This window comes from Barbus barbus, assembly GCF_936440315.1.
Source record: "Barbus barbus genome assembly, chromosome: 4".
NCBI classification, from domain to species: domain Eukaryota; kingdom Metazoa; phylum Chordata; class Actinopteri; order Cypriniformes; family Cyprinidae; genus Barbus; species Barbus barbus.
In genome coordinates, this window is record NC_136732.1 from 18,062,733 (window position 1) to 18,084,484 (window position 21,752).

Sequence of the window (21,752 nt, forward strand, 5' to 3'; positions counted from 1 at the left end):
CACTTTAGATAAAAGCGTTTGCTAAATAACTAAATGTAATGTAAATGGTTAATTTTCTTAATTCACCCTCAAATTGACAACTACTTATATAAAATTATATATAGAATTATTGTGGATGTTTGAATTTACTGTCAACATTTATTTTGATGTATATGCTGTTTCCTGATGTATTTCTACAGTACTGGTTTTATGGGTTAGGAAGCTCTTTGACTGATCAAGCACAAACAATATGTGCAAAAAAAGACAGAACATGAGGAGTGTTTGTACTTTTGATATCTTCCTTAATTGTCTATTCACTGAGTCCATTTTATTAAGAATGATCCACAAACCTTGTTGTTCATTTTCCAAAAGCAAAACATCAATAAAAAGGATGGAAAATATTAATAGTGCTTAAAACACTTGAAACTTATTTAAAAGTATAAACCAAAACTTAAAAAACTAAACATGCCTTCTCTGGAGTAAGAAATAAAAATATAATATTCAACAGTAAATGTAAAAGATAAATATGCACAATAAATAAAAAACAATATTACAATATATGAAGCACTTTTAGCTGACATTGTCCACGCAGATATCATTGTTACATAAGGAACCTTTCGATGACATGAAAGATTCATTTCATTGGTATTGCTTGTCTTTTTAGCTTTGCACTTTGGTACACATAAAGTACAAAGGCCTTCAAGTTCATTTTAAACAGACTGAAATAACACTGGAAAAAAGAACACACCTTGTCATTTCAGCATCTATTATGATGTTGCATAGTTTTGTGCTATTCATTTTGCGTGACTTTCTTTGAAAACTTGGGAAACCAGCTTTCTTGTTGAACAAACATAGAAATGTATATTTCTTGATATCTACAGAAACAAATTCAAAGTGAACACTGACATTTCAAAATTACATTTCACATTTGATATATTCATGAATAATAATATGTGTGTTTGGAAAGCTCAAAGAAACTGAGAGTAATAAACTACATTATTCAAAATACTGATGCACTGAACTGAACAGTACAGGTTAATTTAATTAAAACAAAATTTGTCTTAAATTTAATCTGTTCTGAAGCAAATACATAAACCCTATCAAAATGTATTCAACAGTCTAAATGTGCTTTATGTAAAGCTCATATAATGGTATGTTGTGAATCAAGTTTGTCCATTTACTATGACAGAATGTTTGTTTGAATATTTTTAATTTTTTCATCATCTCTGTTGTATAAGGGTTGTTGGTTTCATTGTGTAGGTGTGACCAAGACAACTCAGGCTTCAATAGGAAAATCAGGAGAGGATCTCGGCAATATATAAGTTCAGAGTCAGTAGTGAAATCAGAAAGATGAAGATGTTCTCGACATTGAGTTTGGTCTTTGTTATCACCCTCCTAGCCAAAGGTAATGCCTTCATCTTTATATAATGTTCTTTATAAAATATTTGATTTGCTCCTGACAAAATTCATTAAATAATGGAAAAAAACAGTACAAAAAAAAACAATGTAATTTTTTTTTTACATTCAGTAATATTTATCTTTATCTTTATTATTATTGTTATTATTATTATCATCATTATTATTATTAATATTATATATACACTACCAGTCAAAAGTTTTTTTTTTAAAGAATTCTCTTCTGCTCACCAAGCCTGCATTTATTTGATTGAAAATAAGGCAAAAGCAGTAATGTTGTGAAATATTTTTACTATTTAAAATAACTGCTTTATTTGAATATATTTTAAAATGCAATTTATTGCTTTGATCAAAGCTGAGTTTTCAGCATCATTACTCCAGTCTTCAGTGTCACATGATCCTTCAGAAATCATCCTAATATGATTATTTGCTGTTCAAGAAACATTTTATTATTATTATTTTTTTTTTTTTTTAAATAAGTTGAGTACATTTTTTTCAGGATTCTTTGATGAATAGAAAGATCCAAAGATCAGCATTTATCAGAAATAAAAAGCTTTTGTAGAATTATATACTATTACCATTCAAAAGCTTGGAGTCAGTTTATATATATATATATATATATATATATATATACATATACATTGTATAGAAATTAATACTTTAATTTAGCAAGGATTCTTTAAATTGATAAAAGTGATGATAAAACATTTATAATGTTACAATAGATTTCTATTTCAGCTGTTCTTCTGAACTTTTCAAAGAAACCTGAAAAAATTTACTCAACATCATCATAATAATAATAAATGTTTTTTGAGCAGCTAATCAGAATATTCAAATGATTTCTGAAGGATCATGTGACACTGAAGACTGGAGTAATGATGCAAAACTTCAGCTTTGAAATCATAGGAATAAATTACATTTCAAAATATATTTAAATAGAAAACAGTTATTTTTAAATAGTAAAAATATTTCACAATATTACTGTTTTTGCTATATTTTGGATCACATAAATGCAGGCTTGGGGAGTACATGAGAATTCTTTAAACACATCAAAAATATTACCGGTAGTGTATATATATATTTCTTAATATTACTAAACAGTTGAGTAGATGCTATAATTTTACTTCAGTTTATTTTATGTGAAATACATTAATATATATATAAATAATATATGAAAATACATTAATCGATTGTGTCACTTTCTAAATTATTCTGCAGAAAGATTTTCTCAAATAGGCTTTTTTTTATGGACATTACAATATTTTCCATAAAAATCCATATCTGAGATAACAAAGATTACTTTAAGTAAGCAGATAATGAGTCTCACATGTACAGGTAGCTTCTACCTCAGCTACTTGATGGTATTGGTGAATATCGGTTATCAATATCAATATCACTATATATAATATCTTTTTTAACACTTGATCTTGTGCTATCTCCGCCAGGGTGTGACTGCCAATCTTTTGGTAAATATTTTTTCATCACATAATAATACAATTTTCTGGGTAACATCGTCATCTTTCTGAGAGTGTCAGTAGAATGATCTTTTCCCTCTCTTGTTTGAAGCGTGTGGCAGTGCGCCCCTCAACACAAAGATCGTTGGGGGAGAGAACGCATCTGCCGGCGCTTGGCCATGGCAGGCCAGCCTTCACGCGTCTGGGTACCATTTCTGTGGCGGATCACTCATCAACAATGAATGGGTTCTGTCAGCAGCTCACTGCTTTCCAAGGTAACATACACAAAGATTTTCAATTATGTTTTCTTCACCTTGATGAATATTTTGGTAAACACTTGGTTGTATTCTCGTTTTAGCAACCCTGATCCTACAATCTATACCGTGTACCTGGGTCGACAAAGTCAAGAACTAGCTAATCCAAACGAGGTGTCCAGAAACGTCTCTCAAGTCATACCTCATCCAGAATATGACAGACCCTCTAATGACAATGACATGGTTCTGCTGCGTCTCTCCTCACCTGTAACCTTCACTAGTTACATCCAGCCAGTCTGTCTGGCAGCAGAGGGAAGCATATTCAACAGTGACAAGATGTGGGTCACAGGTTGGGGAGACATTTATTCAGGCGGTAAGAAGCAAGATTTTTTTCATGCTTGCCACTTGGTGCCACAAGACACTTGAGGTCTGATTCTTTGGGAGCATGTCTATAAATTATACAGGGTATATCGTCTATGTTTGCTTTCGATACATGGCCAGATAAAACCATCATATAAGTGTAAGTATATACGTATAAGATCAATTTGAGTTCAAGCTTTCTTTCCATTGGAGCCTAATAGCACTATGGTGGGGCAGCAACCTTGCTTTCCCGAACCATTTCCCTCTCTCTGTCCCATTTATTCATTCCTGACTGCTCTCTACTACACCATGTAATAAGACAAAAAAATTAAATAAAATATTATAATAAATAAAAAAATTAAAAAAAATCATTTCCAAACCCCAACATATACATAACAATTTGTGAATATAATACATTTAGACGCAATGGTTTATTTATTTATTTATTTATTTTTTATGTTTTTGCCTCTGATTTGTTAAGCAATTGCATTTGGAATATTGTAGTACTAGCATACCACTGTTTCTGTTTGTGCCATAGAGGATACTGACAAGCATATTTTATAGTGCTGTCAATCATCGTATCTAAAATAATAAAAAATATTATATATATATATGTGTGTGTGTGCTGTGTATATATATTATGTATATATAAATACACACACATATATTTAAGAAAAATATGTTATGTTTATACATTTTAAATATTTTTATGTAATATCAATTATATTAATATAAATATATACATGGAAATATTTTCAAAATATATACTATATGTGTTTGTATTTATATATACATAATAAATATAAACCATATACACACATATTATGTAAACAAAAACTTTTATGAATGTGATTTGTCGCGATTAATCATTAGCATTTAATGAACCCAAATGCATTGTTTAAATAGTGCTATTTTAGTATCGAGTAACTTTTTATTACTTTGAATTAGTCTTTATCTTTAGATTTTCTTTTGCACTTTTATTATAAAGTTTTAGTTACATTTCGTTTTTGATATATAGTTTTGATGTATTTTCATTTTAGTTTTAATTTAAACTAAATGAAAATTAGAAATTCAACTAGACTTTTTTACATCAATTTGATTGTTTTGGGTTTGTTTTTTATAAAATTTTAGTTTGATGTTTTTTAGTTTTAGTTAGCTATAATAACGTCTCAGGTTACGTATGTAACCATGGTTCCCTGAAGGGAACGAGACGCTGCGTCGAAACGCATATGGGAACGCCTTCAGCGTGACCAGGCTCTGAATATGATGTGTAATCAGTCAAACAAGGGCGAGGCGTCACGGGCGGGGTGACGTCACAACCAGGAAGCATATAAGCACGTGCGGCGGAGTCATGATTCAGCTTCAAGTCATGAAGCAAGCGCTGGCAGGGATGCCGGAAGTGTGGCTACGTGACGCAGCGTCTCGTTCCCTTCAGGGAACCATGGTTACATACGTAACCTGAGACGTTCCCTTCCAGGAACTTCGAGCTGCGTCGAAACGCATATGGGAACGAGATACCAACGCCGCCAGACTGACAAGTCCCTGCCTGGTGTCAGGACGAAAGGACAGAGGAGCCGGGAGTGGCTCGGATGTCGAGGTCATAGAACCTAACGAAAGTCAGGGGCGTGGACCACCCAGCTGCGTTGCAGATGTCCTGCATGGAACACCTGCCCAGAAGGCCTTGGAGGCCGCCACACCTCGGGTTGAGTGCGCTCTGACTCCCACCGGCGGGGGGAGCTCAGAGGCCTCGTATGCCAAAGCCATGGCACCCACAATCCACCTACTAAGAGAGGGCTTCGTAGCAGGAAGACCCCTCCTAGGCGGACCATAGCACACAGGCAGCTGGTCCGACTTTCTCCACAGGGAGGACCTGTGGATGTATGCGTCCAGTGCTCGCACTGGACACATACGGTTGTGCGTCTCCTGGTCTGGCTCCCCGAAGGGAGGAGGACAGAAGGCCTGCAGTACGACCGGCTGTGGAACGACCGATGGGACCTTCGGAACATACCCCACGCGGGGGTAGAGGAATACTTTCGCCGAACCGGGCGCAAAGTGAATAGAGGCCGTAGTCAGGGCCTGAAGGTCACTCACCCTCCTCAGAGAGGTGATAGCCAATAAGAAAACGGTCTTGATAGTGAGGAGTCTCTCAGTTATCTCCTGAATGGGCTTGAAAGGTGCAATGCACAGAGCCTCCAGAACCACAGCCAGGTCCCACGTAGGGACGCGAGATCGTACCGGAGGCCTCAGCCTCAGCACACCGTGGAGGAAACGTGTAACTATGGGGTGTCTACCCACTGACTGGCCACCAATAAGGGCGTGGTATGACGAAATAGCTGCCACGTAGACCTTAACAGTGGAATGGGTTACCCCTGCGGAGAAACGGGCCTGCAGGAACTCCAGTACTGCACCAACGGGGCAGTTGACTGGGTCGAGCATGGCGATCCCCGCACCAAGAAGTGAAGAGCCTCCACTTCAAGGCGTACAGTTTCCTCGTTGAGGGAGCTCTGGATTGGAGGATGGTCTCGACAACCTCGGTTGACAGACCGGAAACTATGAGTTGTGCCCCCTCAGGGGCCACACCCACAGCTTCCATAACTCTGGGTGAGGGTGCACCTCGGTGCCCCCGGCCTGTGAGAGGAGGTCCCTCCTGACGGGCACTTCCCACGGAGTGCCGTCGAGGAGAGATATCAGGTCCGAGAACCATACTCGGCCCGGCCAGAACAGCGCTACCAACGGTAGACTGACCTCGTCCCGGCGCACTCTCGCCAGAACTCCCGGGAGCAGAGCGATCGGGGGGAAGGCGTACAGACGGAGCCTCGGCCACGTCTGTACCATAGCGTCCAGTCCCGGAGGAGCTGGAGGAACAAGAGGGGACATTGCGCTGACTCTCGAGTGGCGAAGAGGTCCACCTGTGCCTGGCCAAAACCTTCCACATGAAGCATCCATACCCCGGGCCTCGGCCCCTGTCTCGACAGGACGCCTGCTCCTAAAGATGCCCAGGAATGTGCACAGCTCTCAGTGATAGGAGCTTGCCCTGGGACCAAACAAGGATCTGGTGTGCCAGCTTATACAAGGGGCGCGACCGCAGACCTCCTTGGTGGTTTCTGTAAGAGACCACTGCCGTGCTGTCGGTGCGCACCAGCACGTGGTGATCTGGGAGGAAGTGCTTGACATTTACATTTATTCATTTAGCTGACGCTTTTATCCAAAGCGACTTACAATTGCTATATATGTCAGAGGTCGCACGCCTCTGGAGCAACTAGGGGTTAAGTGTCTTGCTCAGGGACACATTGGTGTCTCACAGTGGATTCGAACCCGGGTCTCTCACACCAAAGGCATGTGTCTCATCCACTGCGCCATCACCACCCGTTGAGCGCACGGAACACAGCTAGGATCTCTAGCTGGTTGATATGCCACGTGGCGATGCCAGGCTGCCAAACGATCTACTAAGGGAATCAGTCTCTCGAGACTGACCTCTGGTGTTAGAGAAGCGGCCAGACCGCTGCCTCGCTGCGGCGCACCGGCAGGAGACGTGTAATCTGGCGGCCGAGGCGAGTTTCTCAGGTCCGCTGAAATCACAGGCGGAAGAACCTGAGAGTAATACTCGCTGGGACCTGCTGTGCCCTGGAACTGCAGGGTTGACAGACAAATCCCCGGAGGGCACCGAGGGGAGACGGTCACCGTGTGCCGCGGTGTAAGCCGCTCCACCCCAGTAGGGGTCGTCCTCCGTAGTCCTGGGGCTCACCCGTCAGGACCTCTGAACGAACCAGACCCTGCAAGGCAGGACCCAAAGAGACACATTCGGCAGCTTGCTGCCCAATGATCTTCTAAGGGAATCAGTCTCTCGAGACTGACCTCTGGGTTCAGAGAAGCGGCCAGACCGCTGTCTCGATGCGGCGCACCGGAATGAGACGCGTAATCTGGCGGCTGAGGCAAGTTTCTCGGCTCCGCGCTGCCGGGCGGACAAACCTGAGAAATATACTCGCTGGGACCGGCTGTGCCCTGGAACAGCGGCAGGGTCAGCAGACAAGTCCCTGGAGGGCACCGAGGTGAAGTGGTCACCGAGTGCCGCGGTGCAAGCCACTCCACCCCAGTAGGGGTCGCCCTCCGCGGTCCTGGGGCTCGCCCGTCAGGACATTTTGCGCGAGGAGCTGGTATGCGGAGGAGGCTGCGCCCGCCCAGCAGCCACCTGAGTTTAGAGAGCGCGCATACCCTCTGCCCACCAAAGATGTTGTAAGCAGAGCAGGAGCCTTCAAAGGCGATGCCGTAGAGGGAGACAGATAGCTCGCAAGCGTCCGTTCAACCCGCGGCATCGCCGCATACCCGCGCTCATTCAGTTCCCACGGGAACGAATGGCCGGGACGAAAAGATTTCACCCGCGATCTCGACACCTTGGTGAGGAGATCGGGGAAAACGGAAGGCTCCTATGTAGAAGTAGCTCCTCACAGTGGGGCGAGAGAGGCGGCGAAACCTCGTCAACGCTCGTCACATCAACCTCCTCGGAGGAAGAGAGACGAAGCGTTGAGCCCTCGTCTCGGGGGAAAGAGATCGCTTCCGAACCGAGAGACGGGGCGCCAGATCAGGCGCGGGAGGAGATGGGCATGCCCGTCTGACTCTCGCCAGCCAGATCAGCCTTTTTCTTTTTCTTTTCTCTGCAAGCCCCGCGAGCGCAGCCGCCGCTCTGCCTTTTTTTCTCTCTTTATTTACGGCAGACGCGGGACCGGCTTTATTCATTTTATGCTTGTGCAAACACTGCAGCTTACAAAGCTCATAGTTATATCATATTGGGGTGACAGAGGCGGCGAAACCTCGTGAACGCTCGTCACATCAACCTCCTCAGAGGAAGAGAGGCGAAGCATTGAGCCCTCGTCTCGGGGGAAGAAACCGCTTCCACACCGAAAGACGGGGCGCCAGATCTGGCGGATACGGGAGGAGATAAGGACATGCCCGTCTCACACTCGCCAGCCAGATCAGCCTGAGAGCCCTCTGGGTGCGGAGACCGATTTTGCGTGCTCCGCACCCAGGCAGAACACGCACAAATCGTGTGTGTCCTCGCTCGTGATATAGCGAGGGCAAGGATGCACACACGACTCAAAACGTGGTCTGAAAGCTTCACCCCTGAGCTTGCCCTTGGCTTTGGCATGATACTGAATGCTTTCCACTTAAAACTAGGACAAACAACAGTAAATAAGACTGACACATACAGAGCGCTTCGCTGAATGACAAAAAGCTGAAGCCGGCTCCGCCGCACGTGCTTATATGCTTCCTGGTCGTGACATCACCCCGCCCGTGACGCCTCGCCCTTGTTTGACTGATTACACATCATATTCAGAGCCTGGTCACGCTGAAGGCGTTCCCATATGCGTTTCGACGCAGCTCGAAGTTCCTGGAAGGGAACCCTGGTTTATTTATTTCTAAAATCAAGATAAAAAGTAAAAAAAAAAAAAAAGGAGAATTTAAAAGAGTTGGATTTTGTTAAAGTCGTAACATAAAGGCATGTGATCTCATGGAAAACAAAATCAACTTTTGAGAACTTTTGAGTTTTTATAGTTTACTAAAACTAAAACTTTTTTTTTCTTCTTTTTCTTTATTTATTTTATTCTAACTATCAACATATTCACATATAATCTCTGCCTGTTATTTGAGCTATAATGATAAGTTTTTTCCTCATTCACTGTTTTGTAGTATCCCTTCCTTCACCTCAAAACCTGCAGGAGGTGGATGTGCCCATGGTTGGGAACACTAAGTGTAACTGCCTCTATGGAGGATCAATAACAGACAACATGATGTGTGCTGGACCGTTGGAAGGTGGAAAAGATTCCTGCCAGGTATCAACAGTACAGCTTGTACTTTATCATTTATTTCAGTATTATTTCATAAAATTAATTTTCCATTTTATTATATAATTCATCATGTTTGTATCAACATGATCAACATGGAATGATTTGACAACATATTTCAGAAAGCAGTTAAAAAGAGCGGTTTTTGATTCTCTGTCGCTGCACAGGGTGACTCTGGAGGTCCAATGGTCATCAAACAGGGCTCTAGATGGATCCAGACTGGCGTTGTGAGTTTTGGTAAAGGTTGTGCTGATCCTAATTATCCTGGTGTGTACGCCAGAGTGTCTAAGTACCAGGACTGGATCACTCAGCATGTGGGCATGAATAATACAGGTTTCATCCCTTTTACCTCCACTGCGCCTGCTCTGGATGAGACCTGTCCTACATCAGGTATGTTTCTTAACATTACCATGACAAAGCAAAATGAAATTATCCATCATTGGAACGGTCTTACTGCATGCTTACACTTCCCTTCAGCTGCCATTTACATTTACCTCTCCTCCTCTCTCGATTCTCTCTCCAGCGCCAGTGTGTGGAGGTTCTGCAGGTTTATGGCCATGGATGGCTGGTGTAACTTATCGCAATAATCAAATGTGTGTAGGAACTTTGGTCTCTGACCTATTCGTCATGACCTCTGCTAGCTGCTTTGCCAGGTAATCATTTTAGGAAAACTTAATTTCATATGAAATCATTTGCCTAAATACTGTTGACTTGTGCGCTCACATTCAACATCTAATTTTTCAGATTCATGGGTACGGATGGATGGGAAGTCGTCCTCAATGTTGTCCAATGGGACTGCTCCAGCATGCCAATAGCAGTTGATGTGACAAATGTCTTTTTCGACGATATTTTAGGAAACGGTGTAGCACTCCTTCAATTGTCTCATCCGTTTTCTCAAGTTGCCAATTTACCTGTTGACATGTATAATCTAAACTTTGGCCCTGGGACTCAATGTTCAGTAATTGGTTGGGACTCAAATGCTTTTACATGTGAGTTCATATAATCATTTATTCAGACTTTCTATGTCAATACATTCAATGACATCCCAAATTTTTTCTAATCTGTTTTTCTTTCTTCTTATGCAGATCCACCTTTTCAGGAATTGCAGACCACCATTGTAAACTGCGATCCTTCACACAACACGCATATCAACATCTGCACAGAGCCTTTGAATGTTCAGCAGGTATTTGCAGAATCCTTTACAGTCCTTTAGGCTTGTTGTTTGATTTTTCAGATTTGAGTTCCTTCGTACAATTATAATGTTTCTGAGAAACGTACCACTGTATGTTTAGTATGACATTTGTAACAGTCTTTCTGACTCACTCTCATTCAGGATGATGACGGCAGTCCTCTGCTGTGTAGAATGAACGACATGTGGGTTCAGGCTGGTATTCTGTCCATTCCCCCTGGCAGTGAGATCGACCCATTCACCAACAGCACAGCCTTCATCCAGACCACTCCCTTCAGCTACTTCCTGACTAACACTGTCTACAACGTCCCATCTATTCTGGATGGGGCAGAGTCGTTCTCGCCCCTTTCTCTCATCTACATCCTTCTGCTGTCTCTCCCAGCAGTCCTTCAGGCCTTTTACTGAAGCGGCCATCTGTCACTTCATCACTGAATAATCTAACATATGCAGTACATTATATGGGGATTATAGGGAATTTGCTCTTACATTAGAAAAAAAAGTTTTTAAAACTTTAGTCTGAATAAATCAAGTAATTAAGATGGAATCTTAACACTTTTTGTATCCCAAATAAAACAAACTACAACATTTATTTTGTTTCTCATTTCTGTAACTCACACTCTGCAGTAAATTAAGATTGCATTACTCCGAAAAATTACTATTTAAATAAATGTGTGCTTATGGAAATCTCTCAGCACAATCATATATATTCTTTAAGAAGGAATATACTTTAAGGATATATATATATACGGTTATATGCACACACACACATAAAATACACCAATATGTATTAAGAAGACAAAGTATCATCCATAATAAAGCGGAAGCTTTAGTCCTGAATGATCCACTTTTGATCCATGGGTTCCCTTGGGTTTTTAGAGACTGATGGGTATAATAAAATCTTTCTTTCTTTCTTTATTTATTTAAAGTCATACCGCAACTTTGGAGCCATTTTTTTTATATATACAGTATACTTGTTTTTTTTTTTTTACTTATTATTCTCTTTCTCTATTACTTTACTTATTATTCTCTTTGAATTTTTAATCTTCTTTTTAATTTCTAGAGTAATCCCAATAAGATATTTTCAAATATTAGTGCAAAAAAAAATCAGTGCAGCATTTACTTAAATACTATACGGCTGATGCTACATGGGACAACTTTTTGAGCAATTTTGCAGGGCAATTTTTTTTTAGCAAAGTTGCTTAGACACTTTCCCACTGAGAATGGGTAACAAATTTATATCTGGATACTTAAGATTGGTCGTGGACCCTGTGTCTCCCCTTGTTGCCCGCTGACGCCAACATTAACCAAAGTTACCCAGCAACATTGCTCAAAAAGTTGCCCACTGTATCAGCAGCCTAAGAGTAATAAACTACATTATTCAAAATATACCTAAAATAAAGCTTTGTAGAACCAGAACACAAGAACAAGTTCCTTTACAAGTTCCACAATTAACTTTTTAAAGCCTTACTAGCTAGAAACCCTCTGTGAACAGAGAAAAGTAAAGAAATGTGAAGAAATGTTTTTGCATTAAACCTTATAAAGCCTATTATATATATATATATATATATTACACAAGCCTATATCAACACAATCAAAACTTTGCTAAAAAAACAACAAGAACCTTCTGTCACCTGATTGATAGTTTTCACCTTTTTAACAAGTATAAGCTACCAAGGCTCATTGAAAATACATGCCTCTACCTACATTTCTGCAAAACTAAAAAGAAAATGTATCAGTACAGAACAATCGCTACAGTTTCCAGTTTAAATGAACATTAGAGGCAGTACAACAGTAAAACAAGTCAACTTTTATTCCTTTTCACACAAAGTATGATTTACAGGGCCAGAGTTTCGATTAATGAAGCCTAATTTTCGACAAATTACTAGTAGAATATTATGTTATGACTTCAAAACAATTTTAACATGCTATGAGATTTGAAAACTGATACAGTTTTGAATGTTAGCATGACTTTCAAATCTGCAAACTGCAAACACTTTTTTTCAAACATTATTATTATTTTTTTATATATTTATATATATATATATATATATATATATATATATATATATATATATATATTGTTGTCTAAAAGCAAAATAAACTGTTCAATTTCATCAAATTAGATTTTTTTCTGACTTTTAATATGTCAGATTTTGTAGGTTTAAGCAAATATATAAAACGTCACATTTGTAAAAGTCAGGATGTAAATGCCCCTTAATTGAAATTTTACATTTAAGGCACAGGTGTCAAAGTCAGTTCCTGGAGGGCTACAGCCCTTCAGAGATTCGAATCAACCATATCCAGCTAATCCAGCTAATCAAGTCCTTCAGGGTTATTTGAAACTAGGCTACATGTTTTGTGTGTTGGGGCAGGTTTGGAGCTAAACTCTACAGCCCTCCAGAAACTGACTTTGGCACACCTGATTTAGGGGCTGAACAGCTTGTTACTTGGGCTGTATGCTTATTTACCCCTAAAAGGTGCATATTACAGTACCCTTAAGGTAGGCTACTACTACTAAACTTTAAATTGTAAAAGGTACACAGAAAATGTACTGCCACACTGACGAGCTGTTCTAAATTTTTTCCTGACAGTGTATGACAAAATATTTAACTGAATGTTTAAAAAAAAAAAAAATTCACTGAAACCACTGCATTGTATACATTGTTTATGTGCTTAAGGCAAGTCAGGCTTTAGTGAGAACATGAAGACATTTGTGTAGATGTCAGGCTGTAGTAGACATATAGTTCAGAAAAGTGTAACTTTGTGGTTATATATTGTTTGCTGCATTAAATTATTCTTTACTTAGCCCTAACAGAAATAAAGCGAATACACTTATCTTAAACAAATTAAATTAATAGTGCTTTCCTTGCCCATGAACCGGTTGGTCTGGCTTCAGTGAGAAGCACATTCAACCTTGACACAATGTTAACCACATGTTCGGGAGACAATTGAAAACTGCTGACTTTGATGCAATGAAGCCTAGCCTGTTATTTCTTCCTGCTGAGGTGTGCTCGGTAGCATTTTCAAAATCAAAACAGAAACAATTTTTCAAATATTTCCAAATTTCTATAATAAAAAAAATGAAATTGGATTTTGCATTTCATTAATATTGTAACATGAAATCAGGACTCAACACAGATTGTATCATTGGTTGTAGTAATAGCCACACGACGAAGCAGTAGACGAGAGTTTTTAATGAACATCAACACGCAAATTTTCATTTAACAACATCAAGTCAAAGACTAGGGGAGAACTGAGGACTTATAAGCAAGAACCAAACAAAGGGATAGGGCTATCGCGATTCGGCGATTTTTAAAAATCATCGACTTCATTTGACTCGTGTCGACTAACCGAGAATCCATAAAACGCATTATTAGACTATTTTCCAAGGCTGCATGATATATTAAACCCATTTAAAAATCATAATTAAGCATAACTGTGAATTCACATATGCTATGATTTAATTGAATAATTGTATACCATGCAGTTCTAACACAGTATAGACCCTTTTTCTGTTAGTAACCATTGTGACGTTTTTCTGTGGGCGGAGCTTAGCTGGAGCCGCTTCACGCTAGCTATGAAGTCTGTTTAGCTTGTTTTTTAATAATAACTGGAGAAATTACGATTTTACCTGCATGTGTGAGGTATAGATGCACTGTCCAGGACCGCGACTGTTATTTGAAAAGGTACGTTAAGTTTAACGGACTAAACCAGATTCCCAAAGGATGGACGATCTGACAGGACTCCCTCCGGTTGAGTGACTTACATCTTACCTGTATAGTTAAGACAAACTCACAGTGTCTATCTAGTCATGAAGATGTATATATATTTCAATTTCAGTAGGCAACTATTTTTACAGCTACATTATTATTCAAAACCACAATTAATCACAACATTGTATATACAATTACATATTATTAAGCATATAAATCTTCAGTTTGTTGTTTTACACACATTCACACAGACATTATTTCATACACGACATAGTGAGATGCATAAGAAATCATAACAACAAAAGACAATGCTTTATTTCACCTTTTCTGATAAGAAGTGTGTGCTGCAAACACGAGCATTTTTGACGATGGTTTCTGTCCAGTCCACTCGTTTTATCTCGTTTCACCACAGCTGTCATCTTTTTTTTGTCTGGCAGTGGCATCAGGTATGCCTTAAAACAGGGCTGTCCAAACTCGTTCCTGGAGGGCCGGTGTCCTGCAGAGTTTAGCTTCAACCCTAATTAAACACACCTGAAGCAGGTATCTTACTAGGTATACTAGAAACTTAGTGACTAAGTGGACATTTGAATTAAATGGTGCTTGGTCAATACTAAACAAGGATTAGATCGTGCAGTAATGTGTAAAAATAATCATAAGGCCATTGGCTCCCCATGCAGACCTTTGTTGTTATGCGTAATGTACAGTAGCTCTATTGTTTATTATCAGTGTTGGGAAGGTTACTTTGGAAATGTAATAGGTTACAGATTACAAGTTACCCTACTTAAAATGTAATAAGTAGTGTAACTTTTCAATTACTTTATTAAAGTACTTTTCTAAATTCCTAATGTTTTCAACTGTTAATCACTTTCAAACATGTAAAGCAGACAGGGTAAACCTTACAGTTGTACTCAACACTGATTACTGTCAGACTTTCGAAATCCTTCATCACTTGAATTAAGATTATAATATTTACATTTTAAAGGAGACATTGGAGGCCTAATATCTTCATTTGCATATAAATGTGTCTTGGCAACCACCCTACAATAATACAATTTTTAAAATTATAAAAAGCCCTTTTTTTAATCCCCCCAAAAACCTAAACAGTCTGAATTATCAAGCCATTTTGATTTTGGAGTGAATAACCAGTGCTCTCTTCCACCTTTAATACCATGACTGAGGTGAGACCCTTGAGCAAGACCCGAACCCCCAAACTGCTCCCCAGGTGCCGCAACAATATGGCTGCCCACTGCTCCAGGTGTGTGTTCACAGTGTGTGTGCACTTGGATGGGTTAAATGCAGAGCACAAATTCCGAGTGTTTACTTGGCTACACGTCACTTCACTTTTACAAAATTTTCCCTTACCTGCTTCTCCCACAGACAATGCTGTTGCTTTAGCTCAGGATGATGATGATGTGGATGAGGAGTTTATTGCTTTTCTGTCAGCCACCTGTAATTCTCTGTCCGCTGCTGATGCTGATGCTGCATGTGCTTCTTGTCCTGGACTAACCAAACTTTGTACACAGATTTCTAATGGTTGGCCTCCTTCACCCCCAAGGGACTGGATGTTGAATTGTTGCCGTATTATCAGCTGTGACTGGAACTGTCTGTTAAGGACAAATTCGTCTTCCTAGGCTCACAACTGATTGCACCTGTTGCTCTTCGCTCTACACTGGTCTCCATAGCGCACAAAGGACACCAAGCGGAGGTGAGAACTAAACAGCGCCTCCATGATCTCTGTTGGTGGCCAGGGATGGACGCTCAAGTTCACGATGCTCTCCGTTCCTGTCATGTATCTTAACAAAACTGTGAAGTCACATCCTGCTCCTCTTCAGCCGGTGCCGGTGCCAGATGGACTATGGCAGAAAGTAGCTGTGGATATAGTCGGACCATTTGACACTGCTGCATCTGATTGCAGGTTTGCTATTACATTGATCGATTAAACAGTTAATCTTGCTGTCTAGTTACCCCAAAGTATGTTCTTAAAAGGGGGGAAATGTTGTGTTTATGAGTAACATTGCATTGTGACTACTATTTTAAAATACTAAGTCCTGAGCTGTTGTATCGCTACGGATGTGATGTATTGACGTGAGCGTGAGTTGGAAGTTGAGTAAACATGCTGAGTGTTCACTAGTCCTGTCTTGTCTGCTTTATTTTTCGATTATACTGCAAGATTCCACAGAATTTCAACTTTACCTGACCATAGTCTGAATTCAAGTCGCTGGACACACGTCAGAACTATTCTGTCAGCTCTCTAAGGATGCATGTTTCTTCTTAAACTGTATCTGAATTTTTTTGTGTAAAGTGTTACTTTAACACTCTGTAGATAGGGACAATATGTACTCTGAGCAGAGTTGATTTAACTCTGGGGATTTTGCTGTGTAGAGGCAAAGTCAAGTCAAGTCACCTTTATTTAGGCCTATATAGTGCTTTATACAATACAGATTGTGTCATAGCAGCTTTACAGTGTTAAACAGGGAAAAAGTGTGCTGATAATTCAAGAGGACAATAGTAAACACTCATTTTTCAGTTAAAGTCAGTTCATTGTTGATTCAGTGATGTCATCATCCAGCTCAGTTCAGTTCTCTTCAAATAGTGTCTGCAATCAAGTCAACAATGTTGTCAAAATCAATATTTTAAAATATATAAAACATAAAATATATAAAACACCCAACATGGCTTGAAGTACAGAGATAAACTATTTAGTCACAATCGTATGTTTATTGTCTTAATGTTTCATCAGGTAAAACATCTATATCTGTGTTTTATTACAGCGATAGCAAATGCCTTTGTCCACATTTGGAATTTCCTGGAATGTCATATGACTTTTGACTTCTAGCTGGGTAGTAGTTGATTACATGTAATCTGAATTACGTAATCACATTCCAAAACTTGTAATTACATTAAATTACATTTTAAAGCACTCATAATTTTATGGATTACATGAGTACATATTGTTTACACAATAGCAATAATTTATTCATAATTTATTAATTCTCCCTAATTCCTCCTTCTCATCTTTCAAAATGTCCTTAAATAGCCCACTGCTTATATACATTCAGAAAATCTGATTTTTGGACATAAATTAGGTGGCTACAAAGCATCGGACCACTGGATTTACAAAAAAAAATTAGGTTTAAGAAGAGTTTCAACATCGCATCAACTAATGATTATCACATTAATTTTTATTTGAATTATCACTCAGTCAGTTATTTTACCTTGGAAGACATTGTCTTTTAAACACTTTTTGTCATCTGATCTTCTTTCACATAATATAATTTTATTTCAAGTACCCCTGAGATTTTAAAATAAATATTTTAATAATGAAGCATTTGCATGTTCATGGTTCTCTGAGGTTGTTTTTTTATTATGCTTTTTATGATTTAATTAATTATTAGCGTTTCATTAAACTCATAAACCCTGTGCAGTTCCTTCACAAACCCAGTTTTGGGAAACCTTAATGTAATATAAATTTTAATGCAATTCATGTTGTTGATAACAACAAATGGAATATATTCTTAATCTATGTATTTCTCTATCAGATGGTACAAGATTAACCCATTTAAATCAATGAGAAAAATACTCAATGTGAGTTAGGTCAAAAGTAATCTAAAAGTAGTATAATTATATTACATAAAATATGTAATGTAATGGATTACGTTAATAAGTACTTTTTTTTGTCTTGTAATTTGGAATAAATTTGCTTCAATGAGATTTACTGCGCGAGGGCGCCCTCCGGCTACCATGAATGAAGCACACATTGAATTGCATGTGTGCACTCACTAAAAACCTTATTTGGGGTAAAAATTGGAAAAATAATACTTCTCTCTAAGTTTTTCTTCAGTGTAGAGGAGATATTTTTACTATCTCAGTGGATGCATACTATTTCCTGAAAAAAATTAAGGGGAAGTGGTGTGTGTGTGGCCAAGTATGGTGACCCATACTCAGAATTTGTGCTCTGCATTTAACCCATCCAAGTGTACACACAGTAGTGAACACACACCTGGAGCAGTGGGCAGCCAAAGCTGCGGCGCCCGGGGAGCAGTTGGGGGTTCGTTGCCTTGCTCAAGGGTCTCACCTCAGTCGTGATATTGAGGGTGGAGAGAGTGTTGGTTATACACTCCCCCCCACCTACAATCCCTGCCGGACCTGAGACTCAAACCCACGACCTTCAGGTTACAAGTCCAACTCTCTATCCATTAGGCCACGTATATTCATAATAATTTATAATAAATCCTTAGACCTTTCTAAACATTTATAGTTATAGGCCTCCTGCATGTTAACTATAAATGTTTTTGTCAAATATATTGATAATAATGATATCAATATTTATTATTTTGTTTAATGTTTCAGTAATAAAAAATTATCAAAATTATTAGTAGTTATACTGATATATAAAAACAAAATGTTTGGCCAAATTGTGGAGCCCTACAAGCAGACACAACAAACCTGGCGATCTTTAGAATTTTTGCCAAATAATGAAAAAGTGTATCTTATTACAGTTCATATTTTGTGCACAGATTTTTTGTGATCATCAATCAGGTCTTAAAAACAAGCAGAATAGCCTGCATTTGTATTCATTTATGTATATTTGCATGGTTATTTTGTTTATACTCTGTTTATTTTATTTAGTTTTTGTGTATAATTAATTTATATTTTATTTTATTTATTTGTGCTTCATGTATTTACTTTCATTTTTTCTAGCTCACTTGCACTCCTATATATTTTTTAATCGGTTTAAATATGTTTACATATATGGAGGATGTGTTACACTCAGTGTTGGGGAGTAACTAGTTACATGTAACGGAATTACATAATTTAATTACCCAATAAGGTAACTTTTTGACTATTTTGGGTAACACTTTATTTTAAGGTGTCATAATACAGAGTAATTACCTAATTAAGTACTTAGTAGTAGCCATTGTAGTTACATGAAACAAAATGTTCTTATCATGTAACTAAGTTATGGAACAGCCTGTAATTACAATTTGTAATTTTGTAGATGTAATAGGCAGCTACTGTTACACATATGTGACAAACCGAGTGTGTTACACCGCTACTAGTACACTTAAGTACAATCTTGATACACTTTATTTTAAGTAGCTTATGCCTGTGTAATATTCTGTCATTTTAATGTAATTAGAAAGGTATTACATGTATTTAAGCTGTGTACTGGTGGGTTAAATCAAACTAAGGTGCAGCTGGATAAGGTGTACAGTATAGATACACTTGAAGTACACTTAAGTACAATCTTGATACACTTTATTTTAAGTAGCTTATGCCTGTGTACTTACATTTGTAATTATGTTGTATAATGTCAGCAATTCATGTAACAATCTTTTGGTTACACAAGTAGCTGTGTAACAGACTCGGTCTGTTACATATGTGTAACAGTAGCTGCGTATTACATCTATATAATTACAAACTGTAAGTACAGGCTGTTCCATAACTTAGTTACATGGTAAGTACATTTTATTGCATGTAAAAAGTAAAACGGCTACTAATAAGTACTTAACTAGGTAATTACTCTTTATTATGGACACCTTAAAATAAAGTGTTACCCAAAATGAAAGTAATTGTAATTAGTTACAGTTACTAAGAAAAAAATGTGTAATTAAATTACAGTTACTTATGAAAATGTTAAAGATTACAAAGGGGGTTACATCTGATTTTTTTCCCACACACGCCCACATACAGATTTAATTGATTTCTACAGTGACTGCTCTAAAATATGAAACACCAATGTTTCAGAAGTTTATACTGTAACATGCTTATCCGATAACTCTTATATTTCCTAGATGGGTTTATGTTTTTGCTTTTTTTTTCTGGAACTTCTTCTGGAGGTGCAGCTGGATCATGAACAATGGGTACTTCTCCATCCTTGAGTTTTAAGTTTTTAACAAAACCTGCCTTGAATTGTCCCTCATTCAGAAAACAGTCTGGAGCAAAATGATTTGCACAACCAGACATTAACAAATTTAGTGAAAGTGAAGTGACGTGTAGCCAAGTATTGTGACCCATACTCGGAATTTGTGCTCTGCATTTAACCCATCCAAGTGCACACACACTGTGAACACACACCTGGAGCAGTGGGCAGCCATATTGTTGCGGCACCTGGCAAGCAGTTGGGGGTTTGGTTCTTGCTCAAGGGTCTCACCTCAGTCGTGGTATTAAAGGTGGAAGAGAGCACTGGTTATTCACTCCAAAATCAAAATGGCTTGATAATTCAGACTGTTTAGGTTTTGGGGGGGGGGATTAAATAAAAGGGCTTTTATCATTTTAATATTTTTTATCATTGTAGGGTGGTTGTGTCCACACACTGCCAAGACACATTTATATGCAAATGAAGATATTAGGCCTCCAATGTCTCCTTTAAAATGTAAATATTATAATCTTAATTCAAGTGATGAAGGATTTCGAAAGTCTGACAGTAATCAGTGTTGAGTACTACTGTAAGGTTTACCCTGTCTGCTTTACATGTTTGAAAATGATTAACAGTTGAAAACATTAGGAATTTAGAAAAGTACTTTAATAAAGTAATTGTTACACTACTTATTACATTTTAAGTAAGATAGCTTGTAATCTGTAACCTATTACATTTCCAAAGTAACCTTCCCAACACTGGTTACACTTAACAGACATTAACGCTTAAATATTGAAATTGTCATTTTATGTACTTTCTCTTCTCTCATCAAATTCACTTGCTATGACAGTTTTTACACTAGTGGGGCCCATTTTCATTATCTTGCTTAGGCCCCCACAACCCTACCGGCCGGCACTGTGGACTGGATACGGACTGGATCCGGGTGACTGCAGTGACCATTTGATCTGGATACAGACTGGATCTGGTGGCCTCAGAATAAGAATAAAACATACTAATATTAGCATAGATGCCATTCTTCTTACAATGTAACAAGTGCATTGAGTGTACAAGTGTTCCCGGTTCCGGTTGACCTAATTAATGCAACCTAAAAATCCTTTAACAGATTTAAATTATATAGAAATGCAATGGTGTGTTATGTGTGTACCAGGTTAAAGTTTCTAATCTAGATTTAAACTGACAGAGTGTGTCTGCCACCCGAACAGTGTTAGGTAGATTATTCCAGAGTTTGGGCACTAAATAGGAAAAGGATTTGCCACCCGGAGTTGATTTTGATATTAGGTATTATCAAACGGCCAGAGTTTTGAGATCACAGCGGACGTGGAAGTCTATAGTGTGATAAGAGCTCGTTCTGAGGTACATACTGTAGTACTGAGGTGTTAAACCATTTAAGATTTTATAATGCATACAATATATTCAATAGGGAGCCAGCCAGTGCAGAGTTGACAGAACCGGGCTAATGTGGTCATACTTCCTGGTTCTGTCACGAGTCCGGGCCCTGCGATTCTCCCTGTCGCCACCAGAGGTCACCATCTCCCTTCCTCCCGGACTCACCTCACCTAGTCACATACACCTGCCACATCACACCGCACCATTACACACACCTGTCACACTCATCACACTCCCAGCTGTTCTCCATTTGTCGGACTATATAGTCTCCCCTCTCTCA

General features: G+C 38.8%; 1 protein-coding gene across 1 annotated transcript; it reads left to right on the forward strand.

The window, feature by feature from the left end:
• Window positions 1-1,230: 1,230 nt before the first annotated feature.
• LOC306868703 (prostasin-like) lies at window positions 1,231-11,326 on the forward strand. Its single transcript, XM_079414994.1, has 10 exons — window positions 1,231-1,384; window positions 2,841-2,861; window positions 2,962-3,124; window positions 3,208-3,476; window positions 9,149-9,291; window positions 9,471-9,693; window positions 9,827-9,956; window positions 10,048-10,292; window positions 10,389-10,486; window positions 10,637-11,326. Exons 1-10 carry the CDS (start codon window positions 1,330-1,332, stop codon window positions 10,895-10,897), a joined length of 1,608 nt encoding a protein of 535 aa, XP_079271120.1. The 5' UTR covers window positions 1,231-1,329; the 3' UTR covers window positions 10,898-11,326.
• Window positions 11,327-21,752: the final 10,426 nt, after the last annotated feature.